General features: G+C 38.5%; 1 protein-coding gene and 1 long non-coding RNA gene across 2 annotated transcripts; one reads left to right on the top strand and one right to left on the bottom strand.

The window, feature by feature from the left end:
• The first annotated feature begins 599 nt into the window (after positions 1-599).
• On the top strand, positions 600-21119 carry mmp14a (matrix metallopeptidase 14a (membrane-inserted)). The gene is made up of 10 exons (XM_042512078.2): positions 600-1063; positions 11961-12109; positions 12230-12352; positions 13189-13496; positions 13577-13738; positions 14513-14649; positions 15227-15365; positions 15534-15684; positions 17263-17378; positions 17740-21119. The coding sequence occupies exons 1-10, from the start codon at positions 980-982 to the stop codon at positions 18057-18059; spliced, it is 1689 nt and encodes a 562-aa protein (XP_042368012.1). The 5' UTR covers positions 600-979; the 3' UTR covers positions 18060-21119.
• Positions 5124-17892, bottom strand: LOC148185723 (uncharacterized). The gene is made up of 4 exons (XR_015775609.1): positions 17751-17892; positions 17270-17420; positions 13282-13467; positions 5124-8147 (listed from the first exon to the last, which is right to left on the bottom strand). It is a non-coding gene; the product is annotated as an uncharacterized LOC148185723 (long non-coding RNA).
• Positions 21120-21794: the final 675 nt, after the last annotated feature.

The following is a 21794-nucleotide window of genomic DNA, read 5'->3' as shown; positions in this document are numbered from 1 at the left end:
TATTCTTTCTGGAACAAATGTACAATAATTCTTATTCTAACTCTATATTTTCCCCAATTTCTTTCTCATTTTTTTTCACTTTTTACTTAGTATTTGCATTTTGCAGGACATTTCTTGCCAAATGTTTTTGAAAGAAATCAAACCATTTTTTTCAGAAGTATAAATGCTTGTGAAAGGTGCAGCACAAGAAAACTGTTGTCGATCCAGGTTTAAAAGGGTTAAATAAAGTTGGGTGCTAAACTGGGTCCAGAGTGCAGGACTTTTTTACTTGTCATGGAGTATTTTTACATTGTGATATTTTAACTTAGAGTAAAAATATCTGAGTAACCCAACTGAAAGTAGAAACAGTGTCTTTTAACCCCCCAAAAAGAAATCCTAACAAACAAAAGAGGCGAACACCTTTTATATTTACATTTTAATTTTTTATATTTGTTTTATGTTATAGAACTCCTGCAGGTTGTCATAACAACACGAGTGTATGTGGTATATCATAAATCGATAAATCGGTACATTGATAAAGCATGTCAGCCATGAAAAATGACGTATGCACATCTGGAGGAGGACCCAGAGGAAAATCCTCTCTCTCTCTCTCTCTCTCTCTCTCTCTCGCTCTCGTGACCACGTCCACACGCTGCAGACAATCTCACCAGAGGACAGGAAGCCAAACTATGAAGCTCTGGTGAACACCAGCTGAGCATTTGTCGCAGCCACCTGATGATTTTCGCCTTTTGTTGGGTGTTTTCAGCGCAGCTCTGACTGTTCAGGAGTCGCTTTGTGCAGAAAAGCTGCCCGGTGCGATAAAAGTGTCCACGCGGAGAGGAGAAAAAAACGTTTTAAAAGCGTAACGGAGTAGATTTTGTTTTGATTTTGTTCGTCTTTTGCTGTCAGGACAGCGGGACTTTTTTTTTTTTTTAGAAAGTTAGTTCCTTGATTTTTTCTGTAATTTATTTTTTATTCGGGGCAGTTTGCAGATAGAAGAATGCTGCCCCAGCTCCTCACCGTGGCCTGTGGTCTCTGCTGCTTTGGTTTTTCCTCCGTCACTGCAAATGTGCTAAAAGCAGAGGTAAGTCTATGGAAAATACATTATTCACTTACTTTAAACTATGCAAACTAATACATGCAGGGTTATGTTCTTATTTGAAGTGTGTTATTCAAGATGCTGTGTGTAAACAACTTCAATTTTTAATTTTCCTAACTTTCAAATATTGTTTTTAGTCGTTTCTCCATTACAATGTTATACCATATTCCTGGAAAATATAGATTAACAAAACCGAAATATTTTACTGGAGTTTAACCTCTTATTATATCCAGTGGCGACCCAAAGGGGTGGCCGGGAGGGGGGGCGCGCCCACCCTGACACAATTCCTGGCCCCGACATTTGCCCAAATAATGAAAAGGCCGATATTATTATCTTTAAGAGGTAATGGTGCACTCATACTTAACACTAGCGTGAAGATAGCAGTACTTTAAGAAACTAGACAACCCAAAGCATCCATTGGTACCAACCAATGGTTGTGTTTACTGTGTGTACTGAGCCCATATGAACGCCCCCGTTTTAGTATTCACAACCTCGTAAAAGGGAAATTTGGGTTCGTGACTTCTAATGTTGTAAACACAAGTTAACGAATTCCATTTTAACAAAGCAAAAGCCATGATAGCATCTTGGGAAAGTAGCTAAATAACGCTTCAAAATTAGTCTACATTTTGGCAAAGGAAATACATAATCACAATATCACAATTTTTGAACTCCCCCAGCTGACACCGGATGTAAATATGAAGTCAGAAAGACGTTGGACTCTTATGTCACACACACGTTATATTTTGGCTGGAATGAAAATCGGGTTGAAAAATATTTTAAATGTCTAATGATGTAAGAACTCCATGTTGTGTGGATGTTAACATGATGACATTTTGCAGACGTTATGTTTTATGAGTAATTGTTTGATATTTTATGTCAAGATGAGCTGGCATGACACATTTGGGAGACGTTGCATTTTGGTTACTGAACAACACAACCTACATCAAAGTGATGTTTGCATTAGACGTCCTGACATCGAATTTTGGTCGTCACAACCGAAATTCAACCAAATATCAACTAATGACATTAATGGCCAAGTGGGTTTTTACATGAGTCTCCCCTAAACTTGAGACGGTTTGGTGCCTGTTAATATTTTGTTTATCATTCTACAATTCCTTAACTCCCATATTGACGCAGTTTTTGACTAGCCTCAAAAAATAACTGATTCCCACCACAGGGAAATATATCTGTTATCTGAAGTGTTTTTTTACTGTTTAATTGGCTGTTTCCAATCTTGCAGCAGCAAGGGAGGAAATGTTTGTGTTCCCATGTTTATTCAGCCTCCCTAAAAGACTCCTGACGGTTATCTTTCTGCACTGAGAGTCGTCCATCTGAGCAGAAACTGTAACAAGAGATGAAACTTCATCCAGAGAAAAAATGTCATGAGTCTAAACTCTTGTGGCTTGTGAAGGAGGAGGGGAGATCCAGCCATGCCGGGGCAGAAACCTCAGCTGAGCTGCTTTGTTCTGAGGAAAAATAAGGGGGGTAGTGGTGCTGCACGAGGGAGGGGGTTAATGGTTTACATCTGTAGACTGCACAGGCCGGGAAGAAGGTCTGCGTTCACAACAAGCCGGACATGAGGCACGAAATCTGGGAGACTGTAGAGCAATGATAGTCAACTTACAGCCCCTGAGTCAAATCTGGCCCTCAATAGTATGTCATGTGGCCCCCCCAAACATTTTCTGATTCACAATAAAGAATAAAGTTATTCACACTGGTAATTGTTTATGTACCTTTAGTTTGCATAAGATGCCAGAGTGCATTAAACAGCGTCCTAAAATACTGGAAATAACCTAAAATCCAAGACATGTCCTAAAATCTGAGGAATGTCCAAAATTCCAAGAAATGTCTAAAAATCCAAGAATAGTCCTTAGATCCTAGAAATGTCCTAAAGTCTTCAAAAAATACTCAAAATGTCCGAAACCATAGAAACATCCTAAAGTCCTAGAAACATCCTAAAATCCAAGAAAATGTCCTAAAGTCCTAGAAACGTCCTAAAATCCAAGAAATCCCCTAAAATCTGAGAAACGTCCTAAAGTCCTAGAAATATCCAAGAATCAAATAATGTCTTAAAATCAGGGAAATGTCCTTTAATCCTAGAAAAGTCCTAAAGAAACGTGCAAAAATCCAAGAAATGTCCCAAAATTCTAGAGACATCCCAAAGTCCTAGAAATATCCTAAAATCCAAGAAAATGTCCTAAAATCTTAAAGTCCTTGAAAAGTCCTAAAATCAAATAAATGCCCTAAAATCTGAGAAACATCCTAAAGTCCTAGAAATATCCAAGAATCAAATAATGTCTTAAAATCAGGGAAATGTCCTTAAATCCTAGAAAAGTCCGAGAAATATCCTAAAATCAAAGAAATGTCCAAAAATGCTTGAAATGCCCTAAAGTTTGAGAAACGTCCTAAAATGCTAGAAATGTCCTCAAATCCAAGAAACCTGCTAAAATCCGAGAAATATCCTTAAATCCTAGAAACGTCCTACAGTCCTAGAATCGTCCCGTGAACATGTGTGAGGTTGCGACTGGCCCCTGGCCTCCTGCTGTCGAGGCCTCAGGCTTTGAAACTGCAGCCAGGAGACACTAAAGTGCAGCCTTCAGCTGAACAACATATTTTGACATGCAGCTCAGGAAATGATCGGGTACGAGCACCCTGCATGTCACATTTGCTCTAGTTTGAGGGTCATCAGGGCGTTTGATGTGATGCTTGGTCACAGACAGTCATACCGTCAGGAACGACACATACAAGGTGTTTCTGTGAAAGACAGGATGCACCAGCTGCCCCAGGAAATTGATTCACAGAGAAAAAAGTCCATCAACTGGCCTTAAATACACAAGAGTTTGTGCTAGTTCTGCGTGGACAGGACGCACGAAGGAGGACCTTAGTCACTGACCACAAGTTGCTGGCGTGTGAGTCAAGCCAGACATGGTGGATAACTCAGACAGTTTATAAGACGCCACAGGCGGCTGCCCTCCCGTGGCGGACGCACCGACACAGTGATGAATGTCTGTAAACAAAGTCAGACAACATTACAGCTGTTTGTGATACCTTCAGTGCTAAAATGATAACTGCTGCAACACTTTGAAACCTGGAGCGACATCATTTTTCTTGTGCTGCTTTCCTTTAACAAGTATTTATACCTTGCAAACCTTGCAGTTTCTTTTTTAAAAACATGGGGGAAAGGTAATTAGCAACTTGGTTGAAGAAATGTAATATAAACTGTAAAAAAAAAAAAAAAATTTAAAATGTAGATTTAGAAAAGCCAGGAAAAAACATATAAATAATATCATAATTACATAATTAGAATTAATTTACAGAATTCTAATGACTTTTAAGCATTTTTTTCCAGGTCACTTCCTTATTCTTGTTGGGGTTTTTTGGTTTTTTTTAAAGACAATGAGCAATTTAGGAAGAAATGCTCTACACATTGCAAAAAAAAAAAAAGTAGATTTAGAAAATTATTTTAAAAAAATATGAAAACGGTATAGGGATAAAAGAAAAAAGCCAGAATAAATATAGAACAAATGATCATAATTACATATACATAATTATTACATTTTTTAGGCACATTTTTACAAGTAATTTTTTTTTTACAATTTGGTGAGAAATGTTCTCCAATTGCAAAAAATGTGTATTTTTTAAAAAACTTAAATAGCTAGGGAAAAATTTATTTAACCTATTTTATTTTACCTTAATTACATAATTAAAATAATTAATAATTAGAGAATTATTATAATTTTAATAATAATACAATTAAATAATCTTACTTATTGTTTTTTTTTATAAATAATTTTTATTTACTAATTTTCAGATAATTTTCAATTAAGTTTTTGCAAATTCTTTGGATCATTCCTTCTTTTGTGCTCATTGTCTTCTGCCTATATTTTGAAAGAAGTCAAGCCAAGTTACACAGGTTTTAAAGGGTTAAGGTGAGACACACAGTGCCGGGATGCAGAAACAGGATAAGAGTTGATTATGGGGTCAGGATTACGTCACCTGAGAGCCGTACATGAACCCAGTGATCAAAAGATAGACGTGTCTGTGCGCGGAGGGAAAAGACAAAACAGCAAAGAGAGGAGAAACAAAGACGAAACTGAGTGACATAAATGTTTAATTAAAGTCGATGAAGCAACTTCTGAGGTGTTTGAGAAAGAAGAACTGAGACGGAGAAAGAGTTTAGAGGAATTTTGCGGTTCATCACTCATTGCTCAACATGAGAAGATCCCTCTCTGACTTCACTCCGACAAACTAAACCCACTTAATCCAAGCTGAGTGAAAAGAAAAGCTCCACCAAAAGAAAAATAAAACTTCCCCTTTTCTCCGAAAATGACTTCTGCTGAAGTGGAGCACCATCGCGACCTCCGGCATCTGTTTTCATTCACCACTTTTGCCTCGTCTAACCTTTCTTTACTCAAATAAAAAGCTTAGTGAGCACAGGAAGTGGGCAGCAATGAAAACATCACGGCCTAAATCAGGATCTCTCCATATCTGGAGAAAGAAAAATCTAGAGATTTCCCCTTGCCATCTGGAGACACATGTCTCGTGATCCCAACAGAGGGTTACAGATCCGGTCAAAACACATCTGGGTTCAGTTCCCTTTATCTCGACTGGAGGGGCTTGTTGATGTAGCATCAAAAGGAAAAAGGCCTAGCTTGAGATCTGGTGCTCGCTGCTCTGACAGGCAGCAGCTTGTCACTTGAGAAATGTCAAAGTAATCAGCTGGATCGGCTCTAATGAGAAACTGGTGGAGTTCAAGGGAGAGAGGGAGCTTATCTTTGCTCTACACACAAGAAAATGGTCCTCCTTGTTAACAAAGACGACATAAAAGAGGGGAAGTTTCCACCATGATGCAGTTTTTAAGGATTTCTTAGTATTTTTAGTCTCAGGTGCTCAGCTGGTTGAATTCGACTAAATTTGAAGGCCAGATTTGCTGAACCTAAAGTCTCATTCCCACTGCACAAAAAACCCGCTAACATCTGGCTTTTTAATGCAACGGGAATGCATACAATTGGCATTTACACCGGGGTCAAATGACTCTGCAGTGGACATGGTTTTTTATCACCACTGGCTCCAATTGGTATTGAGGGGAATTCAACATTCGGGTGAATGCAGTAATTTCAGGTCCTTAACCAGCGAGATGCAACTACACGCCATCTCTAATTACTGTCCATCTCCTCCTGAGCAGCACTAAAACACTGATCCAAATACGTCTGCACCGAGTTTGAAAGAGAGACTGAATAAGTAAGAGATACATAAAGAGAAGATGCCACTGAAAAGTTTTCAAAGATCCGTGTTCCTGTCTACTGTTTAAATGTTCTCCTGCCTGTCGGTGATGTCACACGGACACACCAACAAAACAACGTGCACACAAGCTGACCAAAAGGCAGACTCGCTCTGCAGTGGTGTGCTCACTGGCAGTGGGAATAAAGTCTATCGCCCATATTTAGCAGGTTTGCATGTGTTTGAAAAACATGTGCACATACTAATTTTGGTGGAAAAATAATTCAGCGTAAAGACCATCTGCCAAAAGTTATTAAGTACATTTACACAAGTACTGCACTTTTTGATTTCTTAACAGTGTTTTTATTTCACGCTACTGAATACTTATATTTCAGAGAGAAATATAATTTTTACTCTATGACATAAATAATTTCTGTATTTTATAAAATACAATTTATTATCATAATCTCCCCAAATAGTGTAGTGGTAGAATTGAACTAAATGCATTTACTCAAGTACTACACAAAAATACAAATTTAAGGTGCCTGTACTTAACTTGATTATTTCCCATTCATGCAACTTTATACTTATACCCCACTACATCTCAGAGGCCAATATTGTACTTTTACCTCCACTACATATGTTTTCATCTGACAGCTAACTAGTATGACATTTCTGGGCTACTGATAGAAATACAAACATCTCATTCTGAGGTAACGAAAGCACAACAATTCTTATTTTCAGGTTATTATTCACCAGGAAAACATACTTATATATTATATTCCATTTTTGCCAATATATCCCCCTAAATCCTGCAAATTAAACCTTAAACAAGGTTTTTAATGCAAGGCTTTTATTTGTAGTGGAGTTTTTAGACATTGTCGTCTAAGTGTGTCCAAGTCCAAGCTCATTTATCTACATCTTTCATGTATAAATGGAGTATTCTGCATAATATGTACTTCATGTTTGATGCAATAGTAGATTTGCTTCTCATACTATTTTTTTTTGTAATTGTGTAGTTTAGTTTTTATACCGCAGTATTGTAATATATTTATGTAAAGGATCTAAATTCTTCTTCCACCATGACTTAAATGAACTTTATTATAAGTTGTACTCATCCTATAAATGTAGCAAATGGTCAAAGTGGAGTAATTCATCATATTTCATAAGCTCCTTTTACATTTGGTTTGTGTGACAAGTGCTTTATTTGCCTTTGAGTAAAAGTATATAAAAGCATAAGACTGAAATTTAAAGTGCAAGCACCTCAAAATTAAATATACTCGTGGTTATCTGTGTGTGACAACTGCTTTACACACAGTGACCTGTGGTGCAATTAACCTTTTTATAAATAGTATTAATTTATCACTATATAAACCATATTGATGTGCCAGAGTACAGTAGGTTTGCATCACTTAATTAAGTTTTCATTAAAGCATAATAAAACGATCCAGTGATTTTATTTGACCTGTTAGACCTGGCAGAAATGTTAATGCAGAAATAATATTGCACGGCGCTGATGTGAGTGCTAACTGGGTCAGAGACGCCAAGAAATGAAGGCAATGTGAGATTCAGCCACTCATGAGCAGAATTTTCAGTTTTTTCCGTTGGCACCGAGCGAGAGGAACAACTGACTCAGTGCCTCAAATTTAAATTCAGTCATACTCCTAACCCCTCTCTCTCTCTCTCCTCTATTTTCTTTCGCCGCTCTTCTTTCTAATGTCTTTACCTCTCCTTCACTAATGTACCTCTGCTCTTTAGATCATCTTCTCGTGTCCTTTACCCTCTCCTCTGTCCATTTTCTTCGTCCCTCTCTCCCAGTGAGACTGAAGTCCTCATTTCTGGAAAAAAACTTTAAAAAACAGAGGAAGTTTATGCAGGCAGCCTGAAACAAACAGTGTTTAAACTCTTGGCAGCATTGTTATACACTAAACAGACGTGCACTTCTATGTGGTTAAATATACGTAAACTCACACCCTTATCTCTGTTTAATTCATAGTTTCTTTTAGCACTTATAATATAAATATAGACAAAGACCCACATGACAGACGTAATGACAGTTACACTTCCTAATAAAATGTCATCATTCTTTTGTTTTTTTTTACCACAGTGGCTATAAATGCACAGGGGACTTTTTATTTTGTTTATAGCTTTTGTAGGAACTTGTGGTTGGCTTTTTTATGATGCATCCGGGAAAACAAATTAGAACTCTCATGTGAATGTGAGTGTGAGACAGTATGTGGCATACGCTTTTCCTGTGATGGGTGACGGCCAGACATTGAGACATCACATGCATGCTGCCAGACATCATGGTCATTTTTTTTTTGTAAATGCTGATTTTCATTTGAGTGATTTTGTTTTGTAACAAGTGGCAACTTCGCAGCAGGAGTCCTGAGAGCTCCAGGTTGATTAACTGATTTTTGTTAATTCAACTGAAATTTGTATCCAGCACTAATTCAGCTGTCAATAAGGGTTTGAGGGGGATATCTGTGTTAAAATCTAAGTTTAAAATCTTTATTAGTTTGCTCAAGTTTCAAAGGGTTAAATGTTTGGGTTTTTTTGCTTAAAAAATACTTTCCGTCCGATGAATTAATCATTTTGGTCTGACGTAAAATAGTAAGGTCAAAGTAGGGTCACAGAATTCATGTGTACATCACAGCTCAAGCGAGACTTTGCATCACGCTGGCTGTTTCAGCGTCTGTGCATTATACATCCAGCCCTCACGTCACTGCACACACACACACACACACACACACACACACACACACACACACACACACACACACACACACACACACACACACACACACACACACTGCATGCACTCAGCGGTGTGTTTACCAAACCAGCACCCTTTGACCACACATGGCCGTGTAGCGAGGCTACCAAGCTACCCCGAGGCCAACAATACCAGCCATGTACAAGTCTCAATAAATAGACGCTTTGATGGTGGCTGCTGGGAGTTCCAGGGAGGAGGGGTGCATGCTGGGATACCTGGCGTCTCAACCGGAGGTGGTGGCGGCGGCGGTGGTGTGTGGAGTAGTTTGGGACCAGAAGGAGAGAAGTGGAGGTCTTGACGGTGTGGGGGGGAGACTTTTCAGGGGAGTGTTTTTATAGAAGCAGACGCGTCACCACACTGGAGCCGCAGGACACACTAGCAGCAGTCAGCGGAGAGGCGGAGAGAGTAAATTTGGTCTGCATTACAGGCAGATTGACTCAAGAAGAGAGTCAGGGGATAAATTAGATTAACTAGATGCTTAAATAATCCAGAGAAATCTTAAAGACATTGTTTGGGGGGGTATGCAGAGAGGGGAGAGGGGGGATATGTTGCCTCTCTGCAGGTCGTCATAAGTGAACCTTGTTCTCTGCCTGCCACATGACTAACAGTAGCTGTGTGTGCACAGGCAGCGCATGGCCAGGTAGTCCGGCCCATGAAGCTGCTACGTTTCCATCCCTCCCCCTCTCTGCTTTTCCCTTCACTTGTCGTTGAAGAGAAAAACAGCACTAAATGCTGGAATAAGTAAGATATCTGAGGTTCAGATGACGTTAACGAAGGCATTCGGGGTAATTCCACTGATTTAATCTGTGGTGAAGACGTGTTAACCCTCTATGTGTGTGTGCAGACACATTCGTGGAAACACACAGTTTAAGATGCATTAATATTCTGCAACTCCAATAGATGCGAAGATGAGATGAGAAGATTAATACGACTCGAATGTTTGCCCCTTAAAGAGCTGTATCCAACATTCAGGACATTAATATGGCATCAAACAACGGTAAAGATATAGTGAGAGATGTCGCGCTCCTTCTGAGTGTGTTGTAATCCGAGCTTCTCTGTTTTTTGTTGCAGCAAATGGTTTGTGCCTGTTTGTGCATGTGAGTCTATTTGCGTTCCATTTGCACTGAGAAGTTGAACGTTTCCAAGCTACCAGTCTGAAATTTTACCTGGTAATGAGTTTTAAAGCTAGGCATCTGACTTTTTAATCAAGTAAAAACACGGTCTTATGAATGAAAACTATCATTTATAACCAATAAAACACACCCCTCAACTAAATATATTCAGGATTTTTTTGTGCTTTCTTGGTCTGGTAGCTTATGCTGGTTGATGTTAGCAAACTCTCAGAAAAATGTTTTTGCATTTTGGATATTACTAAGTTCATTGACTTGATGACTCTTCTCTACTTGTACTATATATTAGCATTTAATAGCAGATGTTGTTGACATATTTTTTAATTTCTGGACAGAGCAAGGCTAGCTGTTTCCCTATGTTTCCAGTTGTAATGCGAAGGTAACCATGTCCTAGTCCCAGCTTAATTTTAAAACTTTTCTCATCTAACTCTGCAAAAAAGCAAATAATTCCATTAAGTTTTAGACCACCAGCAGCATGCAGTGGAAAGAATAGGCTGGCCTTTCATGTGTTAAGATAAATAGTGGTGGTTTTGGTTGACATGAAGGCAGACAGAGAGAAGAGGAGGAGGACAGACATAGACAGTGGCAGGGAGATCTTAAAACTCAAGCTTTGAGGAACCCAAATGTTGCTGAAAATGTTACTTTTTCCAGAGTTTTGACCGCCAGTTGTCTTTGGCTGCGATAGTCTAGACAGACATCTGGGTCATCGTGACTGAAATGACATCAGTGTTTTCACATTGTGTGTTTTATTTGGCTCTCGGTTCCTCTCTCGTCCCTCCTCATGACCCCACAACAAAGTTCCCCCCAAATGAGTTCGGCATATATCAAAGGGGGTATGCGAGGAGTTGGTGTTGGGTTTTAAGAGTTCATAAACGGGATAATGTCACAGTCATGTGAAGAAATGACCATAAATTTAACATGACGAGTTAGCTTAGAGTGTGTGTTGGCTGATGCAACTCAAGTCACTAAAAAAACACACACTTTGTTTCCCTTATTCATGCAATCTGTGTGATGCATCTGAGCTCAGAGACGCAGGTCGTAACAAGCTCTGAAAGGTGACTGTAGAAAAAACACACAGGCTCATACAAGCGGCCAATCCTTTCGCTTTTGTCGACTAAGATATTTTCAAGTGGTTTTTGTGTTTTCGCTGGCACTACAATCAGACCAAGAAACTCACAAAGAAAGTAAAACAGAAAGAAGTAGATGTTTTTCATGTGTTGCAAAACTCTTTGTTACTGCCTGATTGAAAATAAAACCCTCATGTAGTAACATTATCACTGCATTTAAGCAGATAAATGACATTTTCCAAACGTTTTTTAACTGTTTGTCTTTTTTTAAGCATGTTGTATTTTATGGAAATATAATTCCCTATACCAGAATGCTGTATACGTCATGTAGCAGCCAAAATAAAGCAGGTTTTTGGGGTTTAGGTGTTTTAAAAATTTGGATTTTGCTGTTCCAGTCTTGACATTAGAAAGACTGTAAACAAATATGAAGTGGTGTTTTCAAGGCAGCAATCTCAACCCCTTTTTTAAGGTCTGTGTTTTCTTTATTAATCTTTTAATTGTTGGGTCTATAATGTAAAAATCACAAGTTATATATCAGAAATGCATATTTTAGTAAATTTAGAGTGTATTTTTTGTATTTTTAGGTGCTTTATAGCTTCTTGAATGGAAAATGAGATAAATGTATACACAAACAAAGTCTAAATAAATACATAAACAAACAGACATTTATTATTTTCTTTCTCTTGCAGGCTTGGCTGCAGCAGTATGGCTACCTGCCTCCAGGCGATGTCAGAGCCCAGGCCCTCCGCTCACCAAAAGCCATTGAAGCAGCGATATCAGCCATGCAGAGATTATACGGTTTGACTGTCACCGGCTCCATAGACACCAACACGTTAGAGTGAGTCCTGAACGTCTCTTTAGCACAGAATTGCCTAACACAGCAATTTTACGCTTTTTAAATAATGTGTCCTATGGTTGAGTTTGAGTATTTTACATACGAATTTTATTTTGTTGCCAGGGCGATGAGCCGGCCGCGATGTGGCGTCGCTGACAAGTTCGGCCCGCAGCTGAAAACCAACCTGAGGAGGAAGAGATACGCCGTGCAGGGTCTGAAGTGGGACAAGTCTGAGGTGACCTTCAGGTAAACGTCTATGCTGTTCAGTTATTTAATTGATTGTTTATTATTTAAAATGCTGATCACAATTTCTAAGACTCCAAGTTCAAATACTCATTTATTTGATTCTTAGCAATTGTTGCTTGTGTTGCCCGACCCAAAGTCCAAAACCCATAGATATTAAGTTTTCTATCACAGAAGAACAAGAAGTGGGCACCATACTATCCTGTATTGTAAAAAAAAAAGGCTGGAAAACAGATCAAATATTAAAACTAAGCATCCGATTTTAACTCAATGTGTCGTTTAACGTCACTCACCAATTGGTCTGTCTATTGGTCTGGTGTGGCGCAGTGCATTCTGGTAGTTGTAGGGTTTCTACCTTTCATGGAAAAGCAAATGTCACAGTCCTTTTTCCTGTTTTGTCAGGTCATGTAGCACCAAATTTAAAAGTATTTGCATTTTATACTGCATTGACAGCCCAGTTTCTTTTACACTCAAAATACAAGTTCTAAATATGATTTTAACAGTCCACAAAAGAGCAAAAAAAAGAACAAAAATAGCATTGTTGATGTGCTGAACTGAATTTTTTTTGTATAATTTCTTAAAGTGGTGAGGCGATCTGCCTTATTCAACATTTATTCAAGATAAAGACACTTGTTTTTATACTATTTTCCATAAAAGACTCAAAAACTAAAGACTTATCGACAGTAGTATGATGAATGTCTCTTTTGTGAAAGGTTTTTATTGTAAAGAATTAAGTAGGCTTTTTTGGCTTTACTTGCCTCCTTTCTGTTCTTCGGTGTATAATTTTGAGTTGACTGCATCCATCCCAGACCCTAAACTGTCTCCTGTTTGTCTCACAGCATACAGAACTACACCCCGAAGATCGGAGAGCGAGCCACATACGATGCTATCCGAAAAGCCTTCAAAGTTTGGGAGAGTGTGATCCCGCTCACCTTCAGAGAGATCCCCTACAGCCAGATCAGAGGCAACACTGACAAGTTCGCAGACATCATGCTCTCGTTCTCAGAGGGTTTCCATGGCGACAGCACGCCGTTTGACGGCGAGGGCGGTTTCCTGGCTCATGCCTACTTCCCCGGACACGGCATCGGAGGGGACACTCACTTTGACCTCGCTGAGCCCTGGACCACCGGGAACACGGACCAGGGGGGTAAGAGAGAGAGAAGAGCAGAAAGTGAGATTTAGACTCTGGAAGAAATTAAACTAAATTTTATTTATTTCTCTTTGAAGGTAATGATGTTTTCCTGGTGGCGGTCCATGAGCTGGGTCACGCTCTGGGTCTGGAGCACTCCAACGACCCCTCTGCCATTATGGCGCCCTTCTATCAGTGGTTTGAAACCGAAAACTTCCAGCTACCAGACGATGACCGCAGAGGCATCCAGGCAATCTACGGTGGGTTGTTCTCCAAAAGGAACTGGGAATTTACTGGATATATTTTTAGTGATTTTCATGTTATGAAATCTACACATTTACATTTTTTACACTGTTTTTCTAAAGGGACATTAGTACTAATTTGGGTATTAGACACTTTCAGTACTGTAAAATGTTAGATAAATATGACCATATAATCTAGACTTTAACCAGAGAGTCTGTTGCCATGGTAGCAGCTCTGTATCACCTTAGGCCACTCATTTGTTAGAGAAAATTTGTCAGTAATGCCACATGACATCTTGCACAAACCCGCCATTTTTAAAGATACAGTCAACCGCAATTTTTCTAGTTTACTTGACCCGAATATTTTTCTTTTTTTTTCTTTTTTCAACATAAAGGCAACACATATAACATATAATACAGAAGATGCTCACAATAAATTCACATACTTATCATGTTTTTGTTCTTTTCATGTAAATTTTTAACACTACTAAGTACCTCTTTAATAGTAATACCAAATCCCAGAAAGCACTCAATAACTCAGCATTTACAAGTATGACAAATCAGTAATAATTAAAATAATAAAGTGTTAACCAAGGTTAAACATAGAAACAAAATATATTTTTTTAAAATGGCAGCCAGTAATACTACGCTGTACACCACACCATCCAATTGATGAAGATGTTCTTCTGTTTGACTGCAAATGAGTACCTACGTATATACAGTACATTAAAATATGCTGGATGGTCTTACACCAAATTAACTTTTCACTCTCTCTGACATCTTTTCACACAGGAAGCAAATCTGGGGCTCCCCCTCCTCCTCCTCGCCCGCGACCCACAAAGCCGTTGTACCCCGACAATGGCCCAGACATCTGTGAGGGACACTTTGACACCATCGCCATCCTCAGAGGGGAAAAGTTTGTATTTAAGGTATAGGAGACATTTCTTACAGATCAAATTATAGATCGTTCTCACTGCAGAAATTTTGACCTGTCATTATAGGAAAAGCTAAGGTGAATTACCATTAACACCAGCTCTGTTCTATGCAAGTCTCCAATTAATATATATCAACCCTTTGAAACCAACACAAATTGGTTTGAACAAAAACAAAGAAAATGAACTTAAAGAGGTTCAGAAAAAAATGCATTAAAATGCAATTATTCTACTTATTTAAAAAAAATTTAATATAAAACCATTATAATTATAAAAATAGTTTACCTTTTTTAAAAATAATTTTCTAATAATCATTGCCTCTTTTACAAAACAACTTTTTAGCATAGTTTCTTGTCACCTTTTACTAATTTCTTGCAATATGTTGTATATTTCTTGCCAAGTTGGTCATTGCCTTTTTCCACATTTTCAAAAGAAATTTAACTAAATTTTCACAAGTTTCAAAGGATCGGATAGCTTGGAGCACAATAAAGTGTAGATCCAGGTTTTAAAGGGTTTAGTAAAAATGTTTGAATATGTTCTACTGTTTTTCTAATGTATGTGTTTGTGTTTGCAGGATAAGTGGTTTTGGCGTGTGCGCAACAACAAGGTGTTGCAAGGTTACCCGATGACCATCAGTCACTTCTGGAGGGGCCTGCCCTCAAACATCAACGCCGCCTACGAGAGGGATGATGGGAAATTTATCTTCTTCAAGGGTAGGTCCAGTGTTAGATTTGATGGAAACCAGATCTGGGGCGGCTGAGTCACTGCAGCTGGTCGAGTGATGAATTTTATGTGCTATGACTGGTTTCCTTTCATCTCCTTTTCATCTGGTCCTCGTGTTTTCTGATTCTCTTCTCATCATCTTGCTGTTTTTCCTCCAGGTGACAAGTACTGGGTTTTTAGTGAGTCCACCATGGACAAGGATTCCCCCAAGAGCCTGAAAGACCTTGGCACCGGTCTACCAAAAGACAAGATCGATGCTGCTCTCTTCTACACACCAACAGGACAGACGTACTTCTTCAGAGGCACCAAGTGAGTCTGTTGTCTATTCATAAACCTCTTTAAAGTGTGGTGAACTTGTAAAATGTGTAGTCTGACCTGTTTGGTCAACTTTGCATGGTTGACTTTGTTCCAAGCCTCTTATGCATTGGTAAGAAAACATTTTAAAACAAGTTTTTCCACTGATTTGGTATGGACATGGAAGGATTACTGGACTGGCCGGAGAATAGCGAAGGAAACCACAACCCTGCCTTACTCCTCTTGCCAAAATCTAACCAGTCCAACCACTGATGGTAGCTGGCCAATCATAGGTAGAGTAGGGCGGGCCATTCTTTTGCTATCCTCGGAAATTTAGCCTATTGGGCACAGGCCCAGTGGCCCAAAAAGTAAGGGGCACCCCCTGGCCGTTACCTGCAAACTGTCACTCAAATTAACTTACTACTGACCAAGGAGAGATTAAAATGATCACAAAGGAAAAAAAAAACGCAAAGAGGCACAAAATGTCTCCAATAAGGGACAAAACAATCACGTAGAGACAAAAAATGACCAAAAAAGACACAAAATGACCAAAAAAGACACAAAATGACCTCAAAAAGACACAAAATAACTACTAAGACACGCAAAACCACAAAAACATGCATTATGACAACAAAGAGATACAAAACAATGACATAACAAGACAATAAACAACTATAAAGTCTGTGTGTCTTGGTGTACGAAAGGTGGGGGGGGCTTTTTCATGTCTGTGCCCAGGGGCCCATTGTCTTATAATATGCCCCTGAGTAGGGTGTCAGACAAGACAAAGGTCCCACAACAGCCAAAATATTACCATTCTTAAAGAAGTGTTGCAGGTTTAGAAACTGTGTCAGTTCAAAAACACATAAATCAATCCAAAACAAATACAACAATGTGCTGCAAATGAGGAAACATGCTGCAGAAAGCCAAAAACAAATACATAAACTGCAAATTGCAGGTACAGGAAAGATCCAAAGTCTAAAACAAATATTCCCAGACAACAGATGCAAGAGAAATTCGCTGCTGTTTGGGTAATTTGGTCCTCATTTCAAAGGATGAGTGACTGGAAGTACTCCTTTATCATCCTTTTAACTTTTTCTGTGACACACTGTATGAGCATTCCTGCAGCACTCATGCATAGATCAAATCTCTTTCCGTTTAGCCCAAACAAAAACTAATCACACTTTCTTTTTACAGTTGTAGCAACCTGTTGTAACTTGCACTCTTAAAATGCTTATCTGTGAACTTGTTATGAAGGGAGCATCCCACATTTTAGTTCTCTGACTCACAGTTTGTCACGCCGTCTTTGGTAACACTGCATAATGTGGAAAAAAGAAGATAAATAGTGGAGACCTTTGCTAAATTTTCAGTCTCTCTGAATGTGAAGACACTGAGTCTAAAATATATCAGAATCAGCCTAAAAACTACCACGTTATTTCTGTGTAACCACAGAAAACCCCCATATTCCCCAAAACAACACTGAGGACATGAACTTTGCATTGCACCAATTAATCATCCAAAGCCAGATTTTCAGGAAAAAATGTTTTCCTACACTGTAGATCTTTTTAAATTTTTGTGTTTTGGTGTCATTTGCAGGTATTACCGTTTTAACGAGCAGACTCGCACTGTGGACAGCGGATATCCAAAACCCATCAGCATGTGGAGCGGGGCACCGGAGAACATCAAAGCTGCCATCATGAGTGAAGACGGATGTAAGTTTTCCTCCCCATGTTTTTATTCCAAGACACGAAGAGCTGAAACAACAAAAAGTCAATGGATTAAAAATTTATTGGCATCTTCTTTGACAATTCCTCACAATCAAGGAAAAATGCCAAACATTTCTTTTGACTTTGTCTTATGTGATTGTTAACTGAATATATTTGACTGTTGATCAGACAAATCAAGCATTTTTACCACATTACATCACAATATCAATTAACAGATTGATCTGTACACAAAATAATCATTTTCTATTGTTGACATAATAGAGCAGTTTTAGCCCAAACAGCTGTGCGGTACTGTTTCGAATTAAAGCAACCATCAAAAAAATCTTGTACTCTCTACTTTCCGCAGCTTACACGTACTTCTACAAGGCCAACAAGTACTGGAAGTTCAACAACCAGTACATGAAGGTGGATTCTGGCTACCCCAAGTCTGTGCTCAGCGACTGGATGGGCTGCGAAGGCGATGAGCCCAAGAGGGGTCGGGAAGAGGAGGTGATCATCATCGAGGTGGACGAATCACAGAGCGGGGCCGGACCGGTCGCCGTGGTGATCCCTCTCCTCCTGCTGGTGCTGGTGGTGGTCACTCTGGGAGCGCTTTTGTTCTTCAGGAAGTACGGCACGCCTCGACGCCTCCTCTACTGCCAGAGATCCCTCCTGGACAAGGTGTAGAGAGGAGGCGATAGACAGACTGCCACAGAGGGACAGAAAAAGAGGAGGAGAGAACGAGGGCCGGGTGAGGATGGAAACTGAGCGGAGGAAGTAAAGGAGGAGGAGAAAGCGAACGGAGAAAAGACAGAAGAAACAGGGGGGAGGAGGGGAACAACGTGTTAAGTTTTGGGTGGCTTGTACGTGCCACAAAAGCGAGAAAAAAAGGCCCTAGAAACTGAAATCAGGAAAAATGTGTATTTGTATGTTAAGTATTTACATGTACTGTGTTCGGAGATTGACAACATACCCACAGTCTCACGTAGAGAAGGGAAAATTACAAAGAGACTCATCCACGACTCCTCTCTCACATCCCAGGTTTAAAAACACAAACATCCCTCCTTCCTTCCTCTCCTTTAAACTGGACGACTCCAGCTGAACTGCTGTCTGATTCATTCACACCTTTGAGATTTGTGTCTCATTTTTGGGTTTTACTCAGAAATTCATCATCTCTGTTGAGTTTTTGCTCTGAAAAAAAAATTGCTGTTGAGTTTCACTTTGAAAAACATGAACTCATTGTGACTTTTTTACTCTTGAATTCATTTATTTGGCAAAGTTTTGATATTTGGCTAAGCGGTATTTCCTATATTTCTTGTTTTTTGTTTCTACCACTAAGTAGGGCTGGGTATTAGACATTATACATCTGTAGTTCCACCTCAAGTTCTCTATTCTTATCTTGTGCAAAGCAATTCCCACAACGCAGATGCTGATAATAGAAATCTCTTCCCAGCTGGCCACCAGCGTCATTAGAAGATGACATTTGGTGATGAAAATACAACGTCAGGACGAGATCAACGTCAACTTCAGGCATACTGACAACAAATGTCTGTTTAAAAAAAGAAAAAGAAAAGAAGTAGAAGCAAAATTTAAAATAGCGTAGATTAAAATATAGGGCTAAAAAATAAAATATAGATAAGTAATATAAATTTGTGTTGACAGTATTGCAAATAAAGAAACTGAATGTAAACAGAATGTAAACAGGGATGAGCTTAATATATATGCGCATAAATGATTTCACAGCAGCTTTCTTTAAACCAAAAAAATTAAATGTGATGTTTTGCAATGAAATTGCAGAAGCAAGTGAAAATATCAAAAATCTGTGCATATTTTAGTGTATTTTAGCCATTCTGCTTTATGTTTTGAGGTTGAAAAGTGTTTTCCAATCAATGACTTTTTGTTCCATATCAATGATACAGAAAAAAAGCTTGGTGAAACTACGATGATCGGTCAAATTTGCAAAAACCTTGTGGTGATAAGCAAAAAAATTGCAAGTTCGTGCAGAAATCACAGGTATTGGTTGAATTTGCATTAACTATTTTGACATCATAACAACCTGGAGGGGCTGATATTGTGCAGCCTGAAATGTGTCTACTGCACACAGTATTAAAAATTGTCAGATTGGTAATCACTGAAGATTTCCTTCTTTAGTCTTTATTCCTTTAGGACAAAAAATTGCCTATTTTTTCCTATTTTATAAAGGTAAAGTTCTTTGACTGTTGCCTGTGCTTTGACAATAATAATATTTGAGAACTTTGGCTTCTCGTCAATGGAAATAAGTGCTCTTATGTTTCAAAATAAGGTACTAAAAGTGTTACATTGACACTAGTATGGAACATTTTTAACGATACCTAGCCCTACTACACAGTCCAGTAGCCAGAAGTAATTGTGGGCATTGTGCATTTCTGCAAACCATGAATACATTACATTTGTACATTTCTAAAGTGATAATATATGAGCTGACTTTGTCATCAGGAGGTGGATGGCGTGACACCACGGCGATACGCATGCCGAGCTGTAGACCACTGTCTGAGAACAAAAAACAACAAAATGGGTTGTTTTTTGGGTGCTTTTAGCAAGACATCTGGACATTTCTGGTCAGAATTGTACCCCCAAAACTGGGTATTTTAAGCCCAGACATAATCTTTTCCAGAACCAACCCAAGATATATTTGTTCCTAAATATGATGACACTTAAACCGCAGCATTTTTCAGACATATCAGCAACATAATAGTGTATGAAATGTTACATTTTCAGGGTATGAAGAGATACACAATGCCAACATTTATACAGGTAATTGTGTCACGCTACAACAATTATTCAGTCAAATCTGCTTCACTCCAACCATGTTCAGTTTTAGTTAAAATCACCCGCCTCATGTTTGACGGAGCTGAGTATAACAGCGTGTCCCGTATGCACAGTGTTCGTGTCGATTGATGCAGATTTTTCAACAGTTAGGATTTTTGATTATTGTGTTTTTTAACCGGGATTATGTCCACAAATCTCAAACGTAACACGAGGTTGCCAGAGAAGATTCCCCACTTGTTGAAAAAAATCAAAAATGGTACAAAAACTAGAATCTTGAATATGATCCACAGGCTTCTCTCAGTGCAAGCAGTCAGACGGGAAAAATATTTCTTAAAAACGTGACTCGCGAATGACAGTTTTCAAACATTCCAGTACATTTGTTGTCGAATAGCAGAGCTGCTTGTCCAAATGTAAGCGGTACAACAATAAGGTGCAATTTTTAATTATTATCATTGTTACGGGAAATTGTTGTTATTATAAGTATGGTTATTGTTATTATTGTTCTCCTGGTAAAGTTATAATAATTTTTTTTTTGTCTTTTGTACATTGTCATCTGGAGTCCTGCTGGACAGAGGCATAACGTGACAATGGTGGAAATAAATCCCAGTTTACACTCAGCAGCATGTGATAAATTAGATCAGATCAGGGGGAGTAAATGTGACTTCAGGGAGTTTCGTTTTACTCGGAAACGCCCGAAATTACAGAGATGTTGGCACAGAATAACAAGCGACTCTATTTATGAACTTTGATGGTGCTCAATGATTTTTTTTTTTTACATAAATCAAAATTGAAGGTGAATGCATTCAGTTAATAACAATGATAATGGTAATGATATTTATAATGATGATCATATCAATAAAATGGAATGAGATTTTTTTTTCTGCCTGTTTTCACTTTTGTATTTCATTAGATAAAGTGAAATTAAACTATTTTCTACAATCTTGGAATACATTTCTTCCATGCTTTTATACTCACTTCAAAAGTGGCTGAACACACACACACACACACACACACACACACACACACACACACACACACACACACACACACACACACAGAAAAGGACAATAATAAATGCAACCTTAAGCCAAACACATTATAAATCAAATCTGACTTCACCAAAATTAAAAAGAAATGACCAGATAATGAAGGTAAATCGTAATACATCATTAAATTCTCAGTTTTCATAAAACTATTCTGACGGAAATTCTGTTTTTTTATTAAATTACTTTTATGATATATTCGACAAAAACGATGGATGCAACGTTTTATAGATAGTCGATAGTTTATAGATAGCGATAGTCGTGGTTTTCGGGTTGTCGTCTGTCCCATTCAGATAAATATCTCAAGAACACCTCGAAGGAATTTCTACAAATTTGGCACAAACGCTCAATTGGACTCAACGATGAAGTGATACGATTTTGGTGCTAAAAGGTCACTGTGATCTTCCTCATTCTTATCTTAAGAAGGCTTTGAGGGAATTTCCACAAATTTGGCACAAACGCTCACTTGGACTAAAGAATGTTCTGATAATAATTTGGTTGTAAAAGGTCTCTTTGACCTCACAAAACATGTCTTTGGTCATAATTAAAACATTTATACATTAATTTTCAC

The sequence above is a fragment of the Plectropomus leopardus genome, chromosome 23, assembly GCF_026936395.1.
Source record: "Plectropomus leopardus strain MGB_pleo_1.0 chromosome 23, ASM2693639v1, whole genome shotgun sequence".
Lineage (NCBI taxonomy): Eukaryota > Metazoa > Chordata > Actinopteri > Perciformes > Serranidae > Plectropomus > Plectropomus leopardus.
This window is presented reverse-complemented; position numbering and strand designations above follow the sequence as displayed.